Below are 22,404 nucleotides of genomic sequence, written 5' to 3' on the forward strand. Positions count from 1 at the left end.
TCTGTTGGACGCAATACCCTCCAATCTTCTTCTCTCCATGCCAAACACCATTTCTAAATCGTTAGCAGACATCATTAACTGCTCTCTAACTCAAGGAAAGGTTCCAGAACAACTAAAACTAGCCATCCTAAAACCTCTACTAAAAAAACCAAACCTGTCGACGGCTGACCCTGCCAACTTCCGTCCAATCGCTAACCGTCCCTTGATCTCCAGAGTGATGGAGGAAAGAGTCGTAAACAAATAACTGTCTGATTACCTGGAGGAGAACAACATACTCTCCCCGTTCCAGTTCGGATTCAGGAAATCTCAAAATACTGAAGCTTTACTATCATCGTTATCCGACACCATCCTTCTCAATCTCGAAAGAAAACAACCTTACCTTCTCGCCCTATCCGCAGCATTCGACATGGTCAATTATTCCATCCTACTGGAGCGCCTATCTGATATAGAAATTCAAGGAGATGCATATAGCTGGTTCCAATCGTTCCTTGAGAATAGACTCTAAAAGGTCAGGATCAATAATAAAGAATCACCCCCTATCAAATCAAACCGGGGAGTCCCACAAGGATCATCCCTCTCCCCCACACTTTTTAACATTTATCTGCTGCCACTCTGCCATCTACTCTCCAACCTCAAACTAAAAGTATTACATTTTCGCTGACGATGTTCAAATACTTCTTCCTATCACCGAATCCCTGCAAAAAACCTGGGCACACTGGAATAGCTGTTTACATTCCATCAATATTCTGCTTTCCAGCTTGAACCTTATCCTCAATTCAAATAAGACTGAAATCCTCATCATCTCGCTAGACGAAAACCACACTCTCCTCAACTCCCAAAGCACATCCCAATTCGCAAAAACATCCAACCACTCCTCCTCCGTCAGAGACTTAGGGGTTCGGCTCGATAACCTCTTCAATTTAAAATCGTTCGTCCTCAACACAACTAAAGAATGTTTTTTCAAACTTCAAGTTCTCAAAAATCTGAAACCTCTCCTGCATTTCAGCGACTTCCGTTTAGTAGTTCAGTCCATCATCCTTACAAAGCTAGACTACTGCAATTCTCTTCTCTTAGGCCTCCCTGCGATAACCATCAAACCCCTACAGATGGTCCAGAATGCTGCGGCTAGGATACTCACCAACTCAAATAAAAGAGCCCACATTACACCCATCCTACACGGTCTTCACTGGCTTCCTATAAAATCCAGGATCTCCTTCAAAGCGTTAATGATGATCCACAAGGACATTATCGGCATCGCCCACCTCAATCTTAGCTCCCAACTCCGCCCTCACACATCAGAAAGACCCATCAGAAACGCTTATAAAGGATCTCTATATGCACCACCGGTCAAAACCTCATTAAGAAAACGCGCAATCTCTACAGCCGGGCCCACCCTTTGGAACTCTCTGCCTCCGGAGCTTCGCCAAGAACCTTGTCATCAAACTTTTAAGAAACACCTCAAAACTTGGCTCTTCAGACAAGCCTTCCCGGAGTCTCAAGAACACTCGGACACTGGTCAAAGGGTATAACAGTCCATTATGGGATCCATGATCGTCCTCAACAGCCCTAGCTTGGTTCGCCCTCCCCCCCCCTTCCGTCCATCTGCTCCCCTTACCCCTCTCTACCCCTCTCTACCCATTGATTCTTGCACCCTGCATCATCCTCTGCCAATATTAACTTTATTATCTTCTCAGGAGTTAACTTTCAACCAGTATACCTAGTAGCCAATGCTATGCTCTCACACCCTGGTTTAAGCTTCTACGTACTCACTTCCCTTAGGGCCCGTTTACGCCTGATCTGGACAGTCCATAGGTTACTAGCGATACCCTAGTAGACGCTTTATTTTATGTTACGCCTATTAACGTTGTTCGCTGTTCCATTTATTATTATTTTATGTTATGCCTATTAACGCTGTCCGCTGTTCCATTTTTGATTTATTATTTACTTTCTATTTATCAGACGCCTTGTTTAATGTAACGCCTTAGCCGCGATTGTTCTGTTATAATGGAAACAGATTTGATTTTTTTTTCAAGAATGTCGGTATATAAAAAATTCTAAATAAATAAATAAATAAAATAAATTCTGTACTGGGAGTCACCACCCATGAAAAGGACCTTAGAATCCTTGTGGACAATGCATTGAAATCTTCTGCTCAGCACATGGCTGCAGTCAAAAAAGCAAATAGAATGTTTGGAATGATCCAAAAGAAATGGAAAATAAAACAGAAAATATACTGCCTCTGTATCGAGCCATGGTGTGACTGCACCTTGAATATTGTATGCAGTTCTGGTTGTCCCATCTCAAGAAAGATATAGCAGAACCAGAAAAGGTGCAGAGAAGGGCATCATAAATGATAAAAGGGATGGAACATCTCTCCTATGATGAGAGGCTATGCAGGCTAGAGCTCATAAGCTTGGAAAAGAGATGTCAGAGGAGATATGATAGAAATTCATAAAATCATGAGTGGAATGGAATGGATAAATAAAGGATAGTTATTTGCCCTTTCAAATACTAAAACAAGAGGACCTTCCATGAAACTAACCACCAGCAGATTCAAAAGAGATTGTAGAAAATACTTTTTCACTCCGTGCACTGTCAAGCTATAGAATCTGTTGCCAGAGGACATGATCAAGTCAACTAGTATGGAGGGGTTTAAAAGTGGTTTGGACAATTTCCTGGAGAAAAGTCCATAATACATTATTAGCCAGTTGGACCAAACATTGCTATTCCTGGATGTCAGTAAGAGGAATCAGATTTAATTTATGGGATCTGCCAGGTATTTATGAACTGGATTGGCCACTGTCAGAGATACAATGCTGGGCTCAATGGACCTTGGTCTGCCCAAGGACAGTAATTCTTTATATTATGTTCTAAATTTAGTGGGAGAGTTGTTTAAGTGGACTCATGCTTACAAGTCCACCTTGAAAATGTATGCAATTTATGCAGGCCATTATAATATTACCCCCTTTAGATATCTCTCACCATTGAACTGCTTTAACCCCATTCAGGCTTTCACTTGTTAAGGGCATACCATGTGGCCCAAACAGTTGCTGGACAGGGTTGTAAGAGCACATCTACTGTATAATTGCCTAAAGAAATTTTACAGATCATTGCAGCATAGTGCAGAGTGTTTGATCTGTTCAATAGATCCTTAGAAACTAGAGTGGTGCCGAGTGATTGGAGAAGAGCAGTGGTGGTCCCGCTTCACAAGAGTGGGAACAGAGAAGAGGCTGGTAACTACAGACCGGTCAGCCTCACCTCAGTGGTGGGAAAAGTAATGGAATCACTGTTGAAAGAAAGAATAGTGAACTATCTACAGTCGCGAGAATTGCTGGACCAGAGGCAGCATGGATTCACCAGGGGAAGATCCTGTCAGACAAATCTGATTGACTTTTTTGTCTGGGTAACTAAGGAATTGGATCAAGGAAGAGCGCTCGATGTCATCTACTTTTGATAAGGTCCCGCACAGGAGACTGGTGAATAAAATGAGAAGCTTAGGAGTGAGTGCCGAGGTGGTGACCTGGATTGCAAACTGGTTGACTGACAGAAAACAATGAGTGATGGTAAATGGAACTTACTCTGAAGAGAGAGCAGTGTTAGGCGGAGTGCCGCAGGGATTGGTGTTGGGACCGGTCCTGTTCAATATCTTTGTGAGCGACATTGCAGGTGGGATAGAAGGTAAGGTTTGTCTTTTTGCGGATGACACTAAGATCTGCAACAGAGTGGAGAGAATGAGACGGGATTTAAGGAAGCTGGAAGAATGGTCGACGATATGGCAGCTGAGATTCAATGCCAAGACGTGCAGAGTCATGCACATGGGGTGTGGAAATCCGAAAGAACTGTATTCGATGGGGGGAGAAGGGCTGATATGTACGGAGCAGGAGAGAGACTCTAATGATCTGAAGTTGGCGAAACAATGTGACAAGGCGATAGCTAAAGCCAGAAGAATGCTGGGCTGCATAGAGAGAGGAATATCGAGTAAGAAAAGGGAAGTGATGATCCCCTTGTACAGGTCCTTGGTGAGGCCTCACCTGGAGTACTGTGTTCAGTTCTGGAGACCGTATCTCCGAAGGGACAGAGACAGGATGGAGGCGGTCCAGAGAAGGGCAACCAAAAAGGTGGAGGGTCTTCATAGAATGACTTATGAGGAGAGATTGAAGAATCTAAATATGTACACCCTGGAGGAAAGGAGGAGCAGGGGGTGATATGATTCAAACTTTCAGATACTTGAAAAGTTTTAATGATCCAAAGACAATGACAAACCTTTTCCGCTGCAAAAAAATCAGCAGAACCAGGGGTCACGATTTAAAACTCCAGGAAGGAAGACTCAGAACCAATGTCAGGAAGTATTTCTTCATGGAGAGTGTGGTGGATGCCTGGAATGCCCTTCCGGAGGAAGTGGTGAAGACCAAGACTGTGAAGGATTTCAAAGGTGCGTGGGATAAACACTGTGGATCCATAAAGTCTAGAGGATGTGAATGAAGAGAAGAGGCAAGGGATGGCTTGCTTGCGGGTATGATGGCTACTACCTGGAGATTAATATCCTTATTCAATAAACATACTCACAGTTAATGCGACTCCAACATTGCTCTATGCTTCAACGGCAAGAGGAAATGTGGAAAAAAGGATTTGCATCCACAAAAAAAGCAGGGGAGTAGCTTGCTTGTTACAGCGGTTACTACCCCAAATCAAATAAGCCTGATACTTCACTTTCAATGCACATCCAGCATAGCTCTCTGCTTCAACGGCTGGGAAAATGAAGAAAAGATGATTTATATCAGCATCAACCAACAAGCAATGAATTACATAATCTGGGTAAACAAATAAGCATGGGTGTGGCTAGCTTGTTACGGTGGCTACTACCCCGAATTAATTAAGCATGATACTTGACTTGGAATACGTATCCAGCGCAGCTCACTGCTTCAGCAACAGGGGAATGAAGTAAAGAGAATTTTTATTCAGACAACCAACAATGACTGAATTGCACATGCAGAGTAAACAAACGGGAGTAGCTTGCTTATTACGGCGGTTACTACCCCAAACCAATTAGCTAGATGCCTCACTTAGATGCAGCTCCAGCACTGCTGTCTGCATCGATGGTGGGGGTGGAAGGGAATTGGAACCAAAAAGTTACCAATAAGGGCCCTGACTTCAGCGGTCAGAGTAACAGATAAGTATGAAAACAAATAGGTGTGAAAGCTTGCTGGGCAGACTGGATGGGCCGTTTGGTCTTCTTTTGCTGTCACTTCTATGTTTCACCACTGATGAGTTATGAAATCTCTCCCTCAGTCAGGTTCAGTGAGGCATCTATAAGGAAGACAGAGACTAAATACTGTACCCTGTTAACATATTGGTGTGAGCTGGCTCCTAAACTGATGTTTTACATCTTCTCAGAAACTGTGGGTAGTGTAATGTTCAAATAGTCATATTGATCCTGGAAAGAAATGGAGTCTTTCTAGGCTATGGTACCTTTTATTAATGTAAGACTTATCTAGACACCATGTACATGGGCTTTCAAGATGGAAGAGGTCCTTCTTCAGATTCACAGTTTGCATGGGTGGAGATATTATGGCATCTTGTAATTAAATGTATGTCACTTCAAAACATTAATTATCTGACTTATGAGTTAACCAGGCTTATCCATAACTAGTACAGTGAGCTTATCAGGAGAATACTAGCAATCAAAAAGACTGGGTTCAATCAGACACAGGTTCCCAGGTGGCTCTTCCAGAACTTCCTTGGAACCATTCAAATGTGAACAAAAGACCTACTTATTTATTTTATTTATTTAGCAGTTTTTTATACCGACCTTCATAGTAGATAACCATATCGGATCGGTTTACATTTTAACAAAGGGTAAAACTGAGGTAACAATTCTGGTAAATAATAGATAACAAAGGAAAAGGAATAAGTCAAAGTTACAATCAACAAGGTATGGAAAACTTGGAGGCTTAAAGACAAGCTGGAAGGAAGATAGAGGCAGGTAGAATAAATATAACATGATACGAATAATTTAACGGGTTAGAGCATATGCTTTAACCAGGAAATGCCAGTGTCCATTGTTCAGGAGGAAGTGTGTCAAAGTCCTTGTAAGAAGTGAGGCTCAAACTAGTGATTATCCGGTGGATCTGGGAAGGCTTGGTGAAAGAGCCACGTCTTTAGTCTTTTTCTGAAGGTTAAGAGGCAGGGTTCCAATCTGAGATTTGCTGGGATATTGTTCCAGATAGCTGGGCCTGCAATTGAAAAAGCTCTGTCTTTGGTCGTAGAGAGGCGAGTGGCATTAGTAGGGGGAAATTTCAGAGTGCCTTTGTGGATATCTCTCGTTGGTCTGTTAGAGGAGTGGAGTTTGAGTTTGAGTTATGTATCCTACACAAGGCTATCTATGATAGTCAGGATGAATGGTTAAATGCCTCTGTCAAAATTCACATTCCTCAATGTAAGCTTCGATTCTCCAATAAAGGTCTATTATTAATCCCATCCTTGACATCGGCATGCCTTACCTCTGTAAGAGAGCGCGATTTTGCTAGCGGGGCCAGGCCTTTGGAACACGCTCCCGATGAATTTAAGAATGCAAAATGATCTGAAAATGTTTAGAAAACATCTAAAAACCTGGCTCTTTGAGCAGGCGTATAAAGAATGTAAAGGCGAGCAGTGGGAGTTCTTTTTGTGTCACTTACATTTCAACTTTTATTTATGTTTTTATAATAGTATTATCCTAGCTCATTTATAGTTTTAAGATAGCTTTTAAAAAAACTCTCTCTGGGATTTTTAGTGTTTTCATTTTTATCTCTGTCTTACCTTAGGAATATGAAGGCTGGTTGATAATGACTTTTATATCTTTTTCATTCTTTACTATTGTGTTTTTATTCAATGTATTATGGTTATTACTGTATTTTATATTGTTTTACAGATCATCTTTTACTTTTATATTTGTGAACCGTTGTGACAGCCTGTGCTATATGATGGTACAGAAAAGTATACAAATAAATAAAGTTAAATAATTACTTTTTGTGTTCTTTGGATCTCAGTACTTCATTAGTGAGAGTTCATTTCAGTGTTATAGCAGACTATCAAATTGAGTTGAGATTGGTCTACCCTCATCTGTTAGTATCCAAGTTCATGAAAGATTTATGGCATGCTAAGCCTCCAGTTGTCAAACCTCCTGTTCCGTGAGACCTGAATGTAGTTTTGGCACAGCTAATAAAGCCATCATTTGATCCTTTGGAGTTTCTAATATGGAAATTATTATTTCTAGTCACTATCATATCAGCCAGAAGAGTAAGTCAACTCCAAGCTTTGGTTCATTACTCTCCTTATATGCAATTCTTCCACAACAGAGTGGTAGTCTACACACACCCAAAGTTTTTGCCAAAGGTATCAGCTTTTAATATTAATCAAGTCATCATCTTACCTACTTTCTTTCAGAGACCACATGCACATGAAGAGGAAAGTCCTTCATTCCTCAGACTGCAAAAGGGTTTTGGCTTACTACAGAAAAAGAACTCAGCTGTATCGTCAGGCCTCACATCTATTTGTCTTTTTCGATCCTAACCAACTGGATATAGTGGTAGTCAAACCAACATTGGCTGACAGACTATTTTGCAGGCATCCAGATTACAGACTATCAAGGCTCATCACATGAGAGCCATGGCCACATCAGTGGCTCATCTGAGAGCTGTACCTATTGAAGACATCTGAAGGGTTGCAACTTGGTCGTCTGTGCACACCTTCACGTCCCATTATTATCTGGACAATTTATCAAAAAGACAGTAAATTCGGACAAGCAGTTTTGGGTAACTGGTTTACCAAGTAGTCCACTCTTCACAGGGGGGTCAGAGATGCTTATTCAGTAAATGCTCCACTGCATCCCTCAGTTGGGTCTCACCACATCATGGTTAGGTTAAGTCAGTCCTGCTTGTCAATGAAGAAAGCAAGTTTGCTTATCGTAAACTGTATTCTCCGTAGACAGCAGGATGAAAGAGCCTTACTAAATACCCATCTGCCTCTCTAGAGAATCAACTACTTACCTAGATTTAGCTCTGTTCTCAACCGAGGTACCTTACAAGGCAATGCCCATGCGGGAATTCCTGCACATGCTCTGTCTAGGAAAAACTATGCGCTTAGAAATAAGTGTCCATTCGGCGCCCAATGATATCACCCACATGTCATAGCTAATTCATCCTGCTGTCTACAGACAACACCATTTGCAATATGCAAATTTTATTTAACCTCAAAACATCCACTACTACTAAGCTACAGACATTCAGCTAGTACCAAAAGGCCCTTATGATCACAGTTAGGGGAAAAAAAAGAAAAGCATTCAGCTGGTGGGTGGAATTTCTTTGCACAAAATATAAAATGATAAAAGTTTATGTGAGCAAGCAGACACAGAAGCAATCTCTACCTTCCAAGATGTTATTAGTAAATAGAAATTAAATGTATCTTTATTCAGCCCACATGATATTGTGTTCATAGAAGATTCCTTTATTTTCTCTGTTAGGCTAAACCAGCAGTTCCTATTTCTAGGATTACCAGGTTTTGTTTTTGTTGGGGTGAGGAGGCGGCGGCATTATCCAGCATCTTCCTTTGGGCTTCCAGTGCAATTGGAACCAGCCTCTGTTTGGCTACAGAGCTTACATTCACAACGACCCAGGTTTTTATTTTTCCTTATTTTATATTCTCTCACCTGCCCTATATCTCAGCCCAGCCATTACAATGACAGTCCTTGGCCAGGGGCCATGAACTGCAGCTCTGTTCAGATCCCAGCTAATGTGGCCACTAGGAGTCTCTGCAGTACGATGACTGGAATTCCCTAGTTTTGGCCACTAGGTGTCACAGTTGTGCGATGACTGGGATTCCTTCCCTCTCTCAGAGGCTGCGAATGGCCTAACTGATCCTGGGGAAGAAAGACCTTACACAGGAATAAAACCCAGGCCATCCACATGGTTGCATGCTAATTTTTTTTTTCCAAGGCCTCTCCTCTCCCTTTGGTTATCTCCAAGCACAGCACATATTTCTTTTTCTCAAAAATAAAGTTCAAAGCTCTGCAGGAGTTGTGTTGCACTGCTAGGCTCAATTTTTACTTTATTTATTTAATTACATCTGGATCATAAGTTTCCAAAGCCACATGTGGAAACTGCCAGATGACTTTGGATGATCCTGCAAAAGGCATGGGTGAATAATGCAGTTACCCCTCTGTTCTGTCCATCTCCTACTGCACAATCTGTTTTGCTGATTGCCTTATTTTTCAGGAGTAGACACATAACATACAAATATTAGACGTGGGGCGTGAGGAAGGATGCCAGCACCATCATGTTGCATCTCTGCACTGTACTATGGCAAGCGGGAAGAGAGGTGAGTTACAGCTGAGCCCAGTAGCTCCACTTGGTGTCTGTTCTGCTGATGACATCACTTCCTGGATCCCCCCCATTTAAGATCCAGCGCTGTGGTGTGCTGCTGTCGGCATGCCTAAATCACACACCAAAGGGGCATGCCTCTAAGCGCAGAAATGTGAGTCCTGTTTCCTGCTGAGCTCAATTAAGATGGGAAAGGAACAGATTAGTCCAAGCTCTCCCATTTGGGCTGGCTTCTTCTACCTCTCTGACCCAACTGACCTTGTATTTGCTTCCTCAGATTACAACCTGGAGGTTCAGAGCTTGGTAGCCTTTTGCATTCTGCTCCGAAGGAGTCATTGTTCTCCCTGAGTCCAGGAGGGCTCTCACCACCTCAGGCTTCATACTGCCCCTTTGCTCGAACTTGGGGGAGAAGGTTGGATTGGTACATCTACCCCTCAATCTCCCCATGATGGGCCAGTTCCAGGAGTGAGTGCTCCTGATAGTGGAGCCCCAATTCAGAGTGAGTATGTTTCTTCCAACAAGCCTGGAGCTAACACTCTAGAAGCACTCTGGAATGCCATTTCCAAAATGGAACGATCCCTTACTAAGAGAACGGATTGAATGCTTACTAATGCTAGATCTACATTCACAGACTATTCACAATTTGCTGCAAAACATTAACACTATAGAAGATAAATGTTCAGCACTAGAAAATTGTAAAACAGTCTTAGTTAAGGTTAATCCTACTGTGCATTCTTCGATAAAGAATTTAGGTAGTTTTTCTCGTAGGCTTAACCTAAGATTTATAATTTTTCCTAAATGTCCAGTGATGTCTTTGTACTGAGATGTTAAATAGATTATATACAGATTATTTAAAGCTCTCACAAGAATTCATACCAGAAAGAGCTAATGCCTTTTATATTTCCACTTGGAAGCAGGTGATTGCTGTAGAGAGCTGGGGAGTTAATTCTTCACTTGCTGTTGGAGAGTTTGACCTTTCTATCTTCTTGGAGCAATCCCAGAATCTGCTACTCTTACTGTTATTTTGGAGAGACAGATAAGCAATTAACTTTGCAGTTTTTTTCCCCTAAAAGACAGGCTTTATTTATGGGGAAAAAATAGCTCTCTTCCCTGATATTGTGAAAAATTGCAGGCTAAAAGAAAATTGTTTCTTGCGTTGAAACCTCGAGTACTGGCACTTATTGCTCAGTTTATGTTAAAATTCTCCTCTAAGTTTTACGTCAGATCTCAGGGTGCTAAATTCATCTTTTTTGTTCCACTGCAGTTAAGAGAACTTTCTACAAAATAGGGACGCTCCAATTCCTATTGCTTTTGGTAGAGACTGATATATCATTTTTTCTCTCAAGTTGCTTATTTTCTTCTTGTTCCTTTTAAATCCACACTCCCCTAGAGTGGGCCTACTAATATCAACCATGCTCTATTTTATTCCTATATATTGTATGTTTCCTATATAATAATTGTTTTACATGTGTTTATATGCATTTTCTATTTTCAAGTGTTCTCAAAATGTATAATTCAAAATCCAGTAAAGAGAATTTAAAAAAAACAAAAAAAACCCCAAAAAAATCCGAACATAAGAAGTTGCCATATGGAGGGTCCATCAAGCCCAGCATCATGTTTCCAACCATGGCCAATCCAGGATACAAGTATCTGGCAAGTACCCAAACATTAAATAGATCCCATGCTACTAATGCAGTGGCTATTCTCTAAGTCAACTTGACTAATAGCAGTTTATGGATTTTTCCTCCAGGAACTTGTCCTAACTTTTTTTTAAACCCAGCTAAGCTAACTATCTTAACCACATCTTCTGGTAACAAATTCCAGAGTTTAATTGTGCACTGAGTGAAAAAGAATTTTCTCAGATTTGTTTTAAATGTTCTACTTATTAACTTCATGGCGTGCCCGCTAGTCCTCCTATTATCTGAAACAGTAAACAACCAATTCACATTTACCCACTCAAGATTTTGTAGACATCCATCATATCCGCCCTCAGCCATCTCTTCTCCAAGCTGAACAGCCTTAACTTCTTTAGCCTTTCCTCATAGAGGAGCAGTTTCATCCCCTTTATCATTTCAGTCATCCTTCTCTGTACCTTCTCCAGTACATCTATATCTTTTTTGAGATGCAGCAACACATTTATGTTCGACTGTTCCTCAATGAAAGAGGCACACTATGCTGTGCCAGTCACTTTCACCTTTGAGTTTTAAATCCATGGGGGCCTTCAGTTATTGTTTATTTGTCTCCCCATCTAACAGGTTGAGACTGGAGGACAAAGTGTATGTTAAGACAGAGCAACAAATACTATAACATAAAAATAAAGACACATCCAACACCACAGACTAATAATAATCCACATATAACAATAGCAGCTCAATAACATAATATAAAATAAATCAGTTACTGGAACCTTATCAAAATTTAGCACTACAAGAAGTTAAAATCACAAATATTTAATTACAAGTAAGATTAAAAACCAAGCCTTGCAATGCTTCCTAAAATTCAAAAGATCCTGATAAATCTCAGCTCCTTGGGGATGCTAATCCAAATGCCAGGGCTCACAAACAAAAAAGTGTTTCTCCTGGTGTCAGCCAGTCTGGTAACCTTAAACAAAGGGACACTCAAGAGAGCATCTTGTGAAGAACATAAAATCATCATTAGGATATAAGTCTTTGAGATATAAGAGATGGTTAAAAAAAAGACCAGGTCTTTAAAACCAGAGAGCAAATCTTCAACCGGATTCTATAAATCACCGTAAGCCAATGGAGTTAGTTGTTCCTGAAGATCAAAATTTGAGGATTTAAAAAGGTAATTTTATAAAATCATGCTAGTGACAGGGAATGAGCACACCCTTCCTGTGTCTTGGTGCTGAGAGGCTCGGTGCCAGAGGGGGGAAAAAAAAAAATTACAAAATAGGGAAACAGGCAGTGATGAGAAGTTGAGCAACCCTCAGCACAAAATCCTGCTCACTCCAGACCCGCATGCATCTACAGCCCACCTGCTCTGGTTTTTCTAGAGTTAGACTTAAACCATTGTGTTCCTTTTTAAGGAGCTACATCCCACTGCAAAGTGGCTGAAGACCTATGAGGATTCAAATTCTTTCTTCAAAATAATAAAAAAGTAAATTGGTGCTAAGAGTGATGCTGATTATGCAGCTCAGAGGAGGCACCCCCAGCCATCTTGGCAGGGAATGATTCACAAAAGTCAGCTGGGGGGGGGGGAAGAGTAGGTAGTACTTCTAAGATAAAGCAGGGGAAAACAAAATTAAAAAGAAAGAAAAAAAGAGAGGAGGTACATACCACATGAGCTGTCTCTTAAAAAGGAAAAAAAAAAAAAGCATCTAATGAACCAGCATACCTAGACGATGATCGTAAGTTTCCATCAAGGCAATCTTTTGCTTTGTGTTCTCCATCATCTCCATCAATGGTCTCACGTCATGTCTGTTTTGTTCCTGGTTAACCATTTGTATCAGCTGAATTACCTGCTTTTCCAGCCGTGTGGCTTCATCTATCTGACTGGCAAGTGTCTTCCAGTTACGTGCAAAGGAAGAAAAACAAGTTCATATCATAAATCTGCATGTATTTGATGTTGACAGTGTTGGAAAGTGACATCACTTTGGTCTCAGAAAACTTTCAATTTCACAGTTCGTGGTTTTTTTTAAATCTTTTCATATTTATAACAAAAATAAGCAAGCTCATTATTATGGATTATATTATTAAAGCCTGCATCTACTCGTTTTTATACTGGGAGGACTTAACTATATAGGTTTTGTGTTGTACAATGAAATATCGGAAATTAAGAATTCATGCAATCGTGTATGGTCTTGGTGTATGAAGGCAATTTTCAAAGTTACTTCCGCAGTTAAAGAAGAGATTTACCTATGCAAATTGGTTGTCTGAAAATTTGCCCTCACTCAATACCAGTTAAAAGAAAGTGTTGTGTTCTGTACTTTTACACACTTGCAAATGATCTTCCTTATCTGTATTATGATATATTATTGCAGAACCCCAATAGTAAAGGCTGTATTCAAAGTACTCTAGTGCACTACAGAATGATCTTCATAAAAGGCATCATCGGTTTGTTTGCACATTTAATACTCAGCCTTATAAATAATCATTGGTCATATGTCCATAGGTCAGATACTTTTTTTGTATACTTTCATTTGCAGATAAAATAAAATGGGGCCGATGTAATACAGTGTGCTCAGTCGAGTGCACTGTTTAACCTGCAGTTGGACATGAGTTGTGAAGGCGCATCCACAGACCCTTATGCTATAAAGGGGATTAGTGCGTCCACAATGCGCTGGGAAACTAATTTTATTTATTTAACACTTTTCTGTACTGACATTCATGAAGAAGATTCATATCAAATCGGTTTACATAGAACATAGGGACTAACTAAATAACCATATAACAAGAAAACGAGAAGCAAAAAGTTACATATAACAGGGAGATAGAACTTGGGGGGCTAGTGTAGCCGGGAAGTAAAAGGACAGCATAACTAGAAGGAAAATATATGCTGAGACTAGGCAGAGCGTCTAGTCAGGTGAGCGAAGTCTGGTTGAGTGGTATATTGACGTTTTAGAAATTAAGGGATGGCTTGAAGGAAAAGCCAAGAAGTTTTTTTCGAAAGGTTAGAAGGCAGGGTTCCAATCTGAGGTCAGTCGGCAAGTTATTCCAAATGGTAGGGCCCGCTGTGGAGAATGCTCGTCCTTTGGTTAATGATAGACGCGTAGCTTTAGTTGGTGGGACTTGTAGGGTTCCTTTATACACTTCTCTGATGGGTCTTGAGAATGAGTAAAGTTTGAATGGGATCTGAAGGTCTAGTGGTAGCTGATTGTGGATAGTTTTATGGATTGTGGTGAGTGCCTTGTGCAAGATTCTGTATTTTATTGGCAGCCAGTGCATGTTTCGGAGTATGGGAGTGATGTGAGCTCCCCGGTTAGTGTTGGTTAAGATTCTAGCAGCTGCGTTCTGGAGCATCTGTAGTGGTTTGGTGGCGGAGATGGGGAGCCCCAGGAGGAGAGCGTTGCAGTAGTCTATCTTAGAGAACAGCGTTGACTGGAGGACTGTTCTAAAGTCCTGGAAATGAAGAAGGGGTTTGAGCCTTTTCAGAACTTGAAATTTATAGAAACAATCCTTAGTGGTGTTGTTGATGGATTTCTTTAGATTCAGATGATTGTCAAGGATTACTCCTAGATCTCTTACTTGTGTGATCTGGGAGTTGGGGGGTGTCTGATCGGTTAGGACCGAGTGGCCGGGGGAGATAAGGAGTTCTGTCTTGGCCGCATTGAGAACCAGGTTCAGGCTAGTGAGGACTTATCACATGCAAATGCACGTGAATGAGGTTATTAGTTATTCACTCCACATGCAGTAAAAAAAAAAAAAAAAGTGTGTCCAATAGGCACATTTTTGCACTCAGAAATTAACACCTGCCCAGAAAATTTCTGAGCACCCCAAAATACTGCTTTTCATTTGGAATAACTCATCCTCTAACTTAATATCATGGTGATAAGTCGGAAGAACGAAAGATTTTTTTAAAAAAAGTGCCGGCTATCAGGTTCGGGAAACAGACACTCAGCGTCCGTTTTCTTAACTGGCGGACAGCGAACCACTCCTAGGCCCAGCTGTCAAGGAGGAACTAGGTGCTCTTCATCCGGACGCAGCCCTGCCGAGCAGAGGGGGAAAATCGGTGCTGGGCCTGCGCGATCGGCGCCGGAGACCCGCCGGGGTAAGGCCCAACTTATTTCACCTACCCACGGCCGCCTCCGACCCCGACCACGAGGCAGCCCCTGCCGTCTTCCCTGAGCCGCAGACGCCGACGACATCCTCCGGCCCTTCCTCCGCCTCCGAGGGGAACGCTGAGCACGCACAGCCAATCAGGGGACCGCCCTGATTGGCCTTTAAATCTGAAACTCCCGCCGACCGAGCCCTCTTCATCCGGACGCAGCCCTGCCGAGCAGAGGGGGAAAATCGGTGCTGGGCCTGCGCGATCGGCGCCGGAGACCCGCCGGGGTAAGGCCCAACTTATTTCACCTACCCACGGCCGCCTCCGACCCCGACCACGAGGCAGCCCCTGCCGTCTTCCCTGAGCCGCAGACGCCGACGACATCCTCCGGCCCTTCCTCCGCCTCCGAGGGGAACGCTGAGCACGCACAGCCAATCAGGGGACCGCCCTGATTGGCCTTTAAATCTGAAACTCCCGCCGACCGAGCCCTCTTCATCCGGACGCAGCCCTGCCGAGCAGAGGGGGAAAATCGGTGCTGGGCCTGCGCGATCGGCGCCGGAGACCCGCCGGGGTAAGGCCCAACTTATTTCACCTACCCACGGCCGCCTCCGACCCCGACCACGAGGCAGCCCCTGCCGTCTTCCCTGAGCCGCAGACGCCGACGACATCCTCCGGCCCTTCCTCCGCCTCCGAGGGGAACGCTGAGCACGCACAGCCAATCAGGGGACCGCCCTGATTGGCCTTTAAATCTGAAACTCCCGCCGACCGAGCCCTCTTCATCCGGACGCAGCCCTGCCGAGCAGAGGGGGAAAATCGGTGCTGGGCCTGCGCGATCGGCGCCGGAGACCCGCCGGGGTAAGGCCCAACTTATTTCACCTACCCACGGCCGCCTCCGACCCCGACCACGAGGCAGCCCCTGCCGTCTTCCCTGAGCCGCAGACGCCGACGACATCCTCCGGCCCTTCCTCCGCCTCCGAGGGGAACGCTGAGCACGCACAGCCAATCAGGGGACCGCCCTGATTGGCCTTTAAATCTGAAACTCCCGCCGACCGAGCCCTCTTCATCCGGACGCAGCCCTGCCGAGCAGAGGGGGAAAATCGGTGCTGGGCCTGCGCGATCGGCGCCGGAGACCCGCCGGGGTAAGGCCCAACTTATTTCACCTACCCACGGCCGCCTCCGACCCCGACCACGAGGCAGCCCCTGCCGTCTTCCCTGAGCCGCAGACGCCGACGACATCCTCCGGCCCTTCCTCCGCCTCCGAGGGGAACGCTGAGCACGCACAGCCAATCAGGGGACCGCCCTGATTAGACATTAAATTTAAATTGTGAGACACCCAAGCGCCGCGCGCCTAGCGTCGCGCGCCGAAGGAGCACGACAAAGGAGCCTGCTCCTTTGTGCGCTCCTTCGTGCACTCCCGTTGTGCACTCCCTTTATGTTCTACAACCTCATTAAGTGACTACAACCTCATTAAGTGACTACAACCTCATTAAGTGACTACAACCTCATTAAGTGACTCAATCCTCCTTGACCTCCCCTGAAACCCCCCACCACCCTAAACTCCCGACCCACCCTACTCCATCCACCCTTCACCCTATCTATTGAAATCTTCTATGCATCGCTATACTAACAAAACTCTCCACACAACATTATACAGTCACGCAGCAACCAAACAGGCTCTCTCGCACAACAAAAACACACGCTATGGATCTAACACAATGCATTCCCAAACTTCCTCACCACTACAACCAATACCACCCTCCCAAATTCACTCCATCCACTAGACGTCTCACCAAAATCCAAACTAACCCTAAAATATACTTTAATACCCTCACACTCATCACTCTACTACTCATCAATGCACAGTCTATCACCAAAAAAATCCCAATCATTCATGACCTGCTCTCAGACTACCACCCAGACATATTCTGCATAACTGAATCATGGCTCAAACACACTGACACAGTCCTACTCAATCAACTGCCCAGAAACACATACAACATATTCTCCATACCTAGGAGCAAAAGAAAGGGAGGTGGACTACTATTCCTAGCCCACAAAAAACTTAAATTCTCCTCTTTCCCCCTAAACCTACCCCCTCCTTTCGAGACTAACCTATTTAAATCAAAACATCTACAAATACTCCTCCTCTATGCTCCTCCCGGCTGCCTACAACACAACCTCTCCCCCCTGATCGAAGCCATCACATCACACATCAACCTACAAGAACCAGCCATCATACTAGGAGACTTCAATCTCCATATTGACACCCAACCAACAACTCCCACCTGCGAACTCCTCCTATCTTCCATGACAGCTCTCGGATTCTCCCAAATCATTACCACCCCCACTCAGAAATCTGGGCACACCCTTGATTTAATTTTCATTAACAATAAAATATCTACAACTGAATCACCCACTACTACTCCAACTCCATGGTCCGACCACTACCTCATTCAAACCAAGCTCCAACATCAATCGAACACAGCAAAAACAGACTCCTGCTTCATTGAATACACCAAACCTTGCTCCAGTGAAGACCTAGCAGAGCTACTCCCGGAAGCACTAAAAACAATCAACCTACATGATGCCAACTCAGCTACAGACTCCTGGATCTCCATCAACGCTGACATAGCCAACACATTATGCCCCACAATAAAAAAGGAAATCAGATCATCTACTAAACAAAATGCTCCTTGGTACACCCCCGAACTGAAAACATCCAAACGAATGCTCAGACAAACCGAAAAACAATGGAGACGAACACCTACACCAAACCTGAAAGACAAATATAGAACACTTCTACACAAATATACAGCTGACCTCAACACAGCAAAGCGCAATTTCTACACATCCAGAATTCATGAATACCAATTCAACCCGAGGACCCTCTTCTCATACGTCAAAGAACTCACCAACCCAATCCAGAATGACACAATACCAAACTCCAACAACATCTCCAGTGACAAACTAGCTCAATTCTTCAAGGACAAAGTCGACAACATCATTGCCAAGATTCCCCTTTCCCACAACGACTCAACAAATATCCCTCCTCCCATCCACATTTGGACCCAATTCACTCCTGTTGCATCTACAGAAATTGAACCCTTCATCAAAAAAACCAAACCAGCATCCCACCCCGTAGACTCCATCCCCATCAAAACCCTAAAACTCATCAGAGAGATTATTGCCAAACCTATAACCCAAATCATCAACCTATCCCTCGAACAAGGAATCTTCCCAGACAAACTCAAAAACGCCATCATCAAACCTATCATAAAAAAACCGCAACTCGACAAATCTGATCCTGCAAACTACAGACCAGTCTCCAACCTCCCATTCCTAGCAAAAATCATCGAGAAAACTGTCAACAATCAACTCACAGACCACCTCGACGCCCACAATCTTCTCCATCCAACACAGCACGGCTTCAGAAAACTCTACAGCACAGAAACTCTCCTCCTCTCCCTCACCGACACCATCCTCAGAGGCCGAGACAGTGGCAAGACATTTCTACTGATCCTCCTCGATATATCAGCCGCATTTGACACCATCAACCACAGAACTCTCCTCACCAGACTTAAAGAGATCGGTCTGCAAGACACTACACTCAACTGGTTCAAATCATACCTCTCTAACAGATCCTTCATTGTCAAGACAAACTCTTCTGAATCCTCCCAAGTGCCCCTCACCCATGGCGTCCCTCAAGGTTCTTCACTATCCTCGACCCTCTTCAACATCTACCTCCTCCCACTATGCAAATACCTCTCTGATGCCAACCTCACCTACTTCGTTTATGCAGACGACATTCAAATTCTCCTCCCCATCACCAAATCCATTGAACTCACCATGGAAAGATGGAACAAACTCAGTTCAAACTTATCTCAACTGCTATCACAACTATCTCTCTGCCTCAACCAAGCCAAAACAGAAATCATTCACATCCAGGACGACCGTCCCGCTTCCCCCCTCGAGAGCACCCCCTCAAACAACACAGGAAGCGCAAACAACACTGGGATGCCAAACTTATCAAGAACCTCACTCACACCATCCACAAAAAACCTAGGAGTAACCATCGACAGCCAACTCAACTTTAAACGACACATCTCCAATATAATCAAAGATGGATTTTTCAAACTTCAAACACTTAAAAAACTCAAACCTCTCCTCCAACTGCATGATTTCCGAACAGTACTACAATCAATTATTTTCTCAAAACTCGACTACTGCAACTCCCTCCTCCTTGGACTTCCTGAAATCCACATCAAGCCCCTCCAAGTTCTACAAAACGCCGCCGCCAGAATTATCACCAATCACAGAAAATCCTCCCACATCACACCCACTCTCAAAGACCTCCACTGGCTGCCCATCACACAAAGAATCCAGTATAAAACCCTCACCCTTCTTCACAAAAAAATAAACAACAACAGAATGGTCTGGCTAAACAACAACATCCAACCATATTTCACACAAAGAAATCTCAGATCCACCAACTCAGGTCTCCTCTCCATCCCAACTCTTAAAAATGCTCACCTCAATACAACACGCAAACGAGCCATTACAATAGCTGGCCCTACCCTCTGGAACTCCCTCCCCCCACAGCTCAGAAACGAACCCTCACCGCAAGTCTTTAAAAAACAGCTCAAAACATGGCTGTTCTTGAAAGCATTCCCTCCTGAACCCCAACATCCTATAATAAACGCTCTTGAAAGCCTTACCGCATAACTTCTACTCTGCATGAACGCATAACCCCTCCCCCCTTCTCTATCCTCCCTTTTCCCTGTCCCCCACCCTTCTCGTAACCTCCCTCTTCCCTGTCCCCCACCCTACTCATAACCAAGTCATATTGTACATATTGTATATAGGCTATTTGCCATTTCTATATACCCACTAATATTTAATCCTAATTTTATTCATATGTTACAATGTTCCTTATATTTATTGTTTAATCAACTGTTCTCTTGTTACAATGTAAAATAGGGCAGCTCCGGCTCTATTCAACCTGTTTTCTGGAAACCGATGTGATATCTCGATCGAATGTCGGTATACAAAAGAAATAAATAAATAAATAAATGATTGTCAAGGATTACTCCTAGATCTCTTACTTGTGTGATCTGGGAGTTGGGGGGTGTCTGATCGGTTAGGACCGAGTGGCCGGGGGAGATAAGGAGTTCTGTCTTGGCCGCATTGAGAACCAGGTTCAGGCTAGTGAGGACTTATCACATGCAAATGCACGTGAATGAGGTTATTAGTTATTCACTCCACATGCAGTAAAAAAAAAAAAAAAGTGTGTCCAATAGGCACATTTTTGCACTCAGAAATTAACACCTGCCCAGAAAATTTCTGAGCACCCCAAAATACTGCTTTTCATTTGGAATAACTCATCCTCTAACTTAATATCATGGTGATAAGTCGGAAGAACGAAAGATTTTTTTAAAAAAAGTGCCGGCTATCAGGTTCGGGAAACAGACACTCAGCGTCCGTTTTCTTAACTGGCGGACAGCGAACCACTCCTAGGCCCAGCTGTCAAGGAGGAACTAGGTGCGCGCAATCGACCCTAGCATCTCCTTGACAGCATGATCCCTAATTAAAATATTGCATGGCGCCTCAGGAGAGGTGCCTGGGGGCATATTAGGAAAGCAGGCGCTGAACACTCAGCTCCTGCTTTTAGTGCATTCTTTTTTTTGCATCAGCCCCAGTGTTTACAGGGCTGAATGCAATTATCTTTTTTATGGCTTGAAAATGCCGAATATCCACCATAGGTGAAATAATCCTAGTCTGACACAGGACCACGTTTTGAACTTGAATAGTTCTTCTTCAGGGTACATATCATATCCAGCCTGACACCATTATTGTTTCAATGTTTGGACAAATGGAAGCATAAATAGTGTACCCTGAAGAAGAACTATTCAAGTTTGAAACGAAGTCCAGTGTCAGACAAGGTTTATTTCACCTACGATGGATATTCGGTGTTTTCAAGCCATAAAAAAATAACTGCATTCAGCCCTGCAAACATTTTATTTTATCTGCAAATGAAATTTATTTATTTTATTTAGATTTATATTCCGCTTTTCTCACTTTTTTCAGTGCTTCAAAGTGGATTATATTCATACAAAAAAAAAAAAAAAAAAAAGCATCTGACCAATGATTATTTATAAGGCTGAGTATTAAATGTGCAAACATAATGATGATGTCTATTATGAAGGTCATTCTATAGCGCACTAGATTATTTTGAATACAGCCTTTGCTATTGGGTTCTGTAATAATATATTGTAATATAGATAAGGAGGATCATTTGCAAATATGTATTTTTTCCACTTATCTATAACAAGTTAAACGGAGGCAAGCAGTAATTTGATAGGGTCTGTACTGTTAGCCACATTTAAGGAAGGCATTCCCTGAGGCATTTTATATGGGCAGGAGCATAAAATAATGCACGTGAATTGTATGTTCAAGTTTATGTGTGCTATTTCCCATAAAAAACAACAAAAAAAAAACAAAAAACCCTACTCAAACAAAATGGAGGTGCAAATGTACACACAAACTATGCCCCAATAAGCACAGTATGAAAACTGCTCCCTGAATCAAATCACTGAAAAATGAAACTTAAATAGAGACAAATAAATATTTCACCAATAATCTGTGAACAAAAAGGCCATCGAGAAACGCTCAGCCCTGCCGGTCTCTTGATAAAAAGGAGAGAATCTGTTGGAGAAGGCTGACAGCTGCTCACCTGTGTGCTTGGAAGCACACTCCCATTTGTGCTGAAGAGCTGCATGAGCTCTCTGAATTCCTTTTCACATTTTTTAACAGTGTCTGCTAGCTGTTGAATTTTATTCTCCTTCAACTCCAAATTTCGGTAGAGATCTGAGATCTAATACACAGAAAACAAAGAGTCAAAAAGGAGAGGCTGGATCATGGTAACATGTAAACCGTTAAACTTGTGCAACAGCCAAGGAGTAATTATATCCACTTATTACAAATATGTGCCCATAGCAAATTCTCTCTCACTTGTACATTTGTCACAATCAGGTAATAAGTGAAAAACACCGGCCTTCCTTGTTCTATATCTGGAGTCTTTTCGCAGGCATACTGGCTCATGCCTTGGATCCAACAGTCATGTTTAAATCTATTTGTTCACATTTATGTTCGATCGTTTAATTTTTATTCTGTTTTGGTTTGGATATATTACAGATGTCAAATCACCTACCAGGAGATGTAGTAGTAACTGAACCAGTGACATAATTTAAGTAGAAAAAGATGACAGCAGATCAAGTCATCTGCTATGACACCGTAGTCAGGAGCATTAGAACAAATGATGGCCCAA

At 42.9% G+C, this 22,404-nt stretch overlaps 1 protein-coding gene across 3 annotated transcripts in view; it reads right to left on the bottom strand.

Moving 5' to 3' along the window:
• TRAF5 (TNF receptor associated factor 5) overlaps nucleotides 1-22,404 on the bottom strand; it is a 120,244-nt gene that overhangs the window by 5,892 nt on the left and 91,948 nt on the right. For 2 of the 3 annotated variants that reach the window (XM_029593267.1, XM_029593266.1), the window contains 2 exons: nucleotides 21,811-21,951; nucleotides 12,711-12,879 (listed from right to left, as the gene is read on the bottom strand). In XM_029593267.1, the coding sequence (XP_029449127.1) occupies nucleotides 12,711-12,879; nucleotides 21,811-21,951 (310 nt within the window). The remainder of the gene's footprint in view (nucleotides 1-12,710; nucleotides 12,880-21,810; nucleotides 21,952-22,404) is intronic. The other variant, XM_029593268.1, reaches the window with a different exon arrangement.

This window comes from Rhinatrema bivittatum, chromosome 3 (genome assembly GCF_901001135.1).
Source record: "Rhinatrema bivittatum chromosome 3, aRhiBiv1.1, whole genome shotgun sequence".
NCBI classification, from domain to species: domain Eukaryota; kingdom Metazoa; phylum Chordata; class Amphibia; order Gymnophiona; family Rhinatrematidae; genus Rhinatrema; species Rhinatrema bivittatum.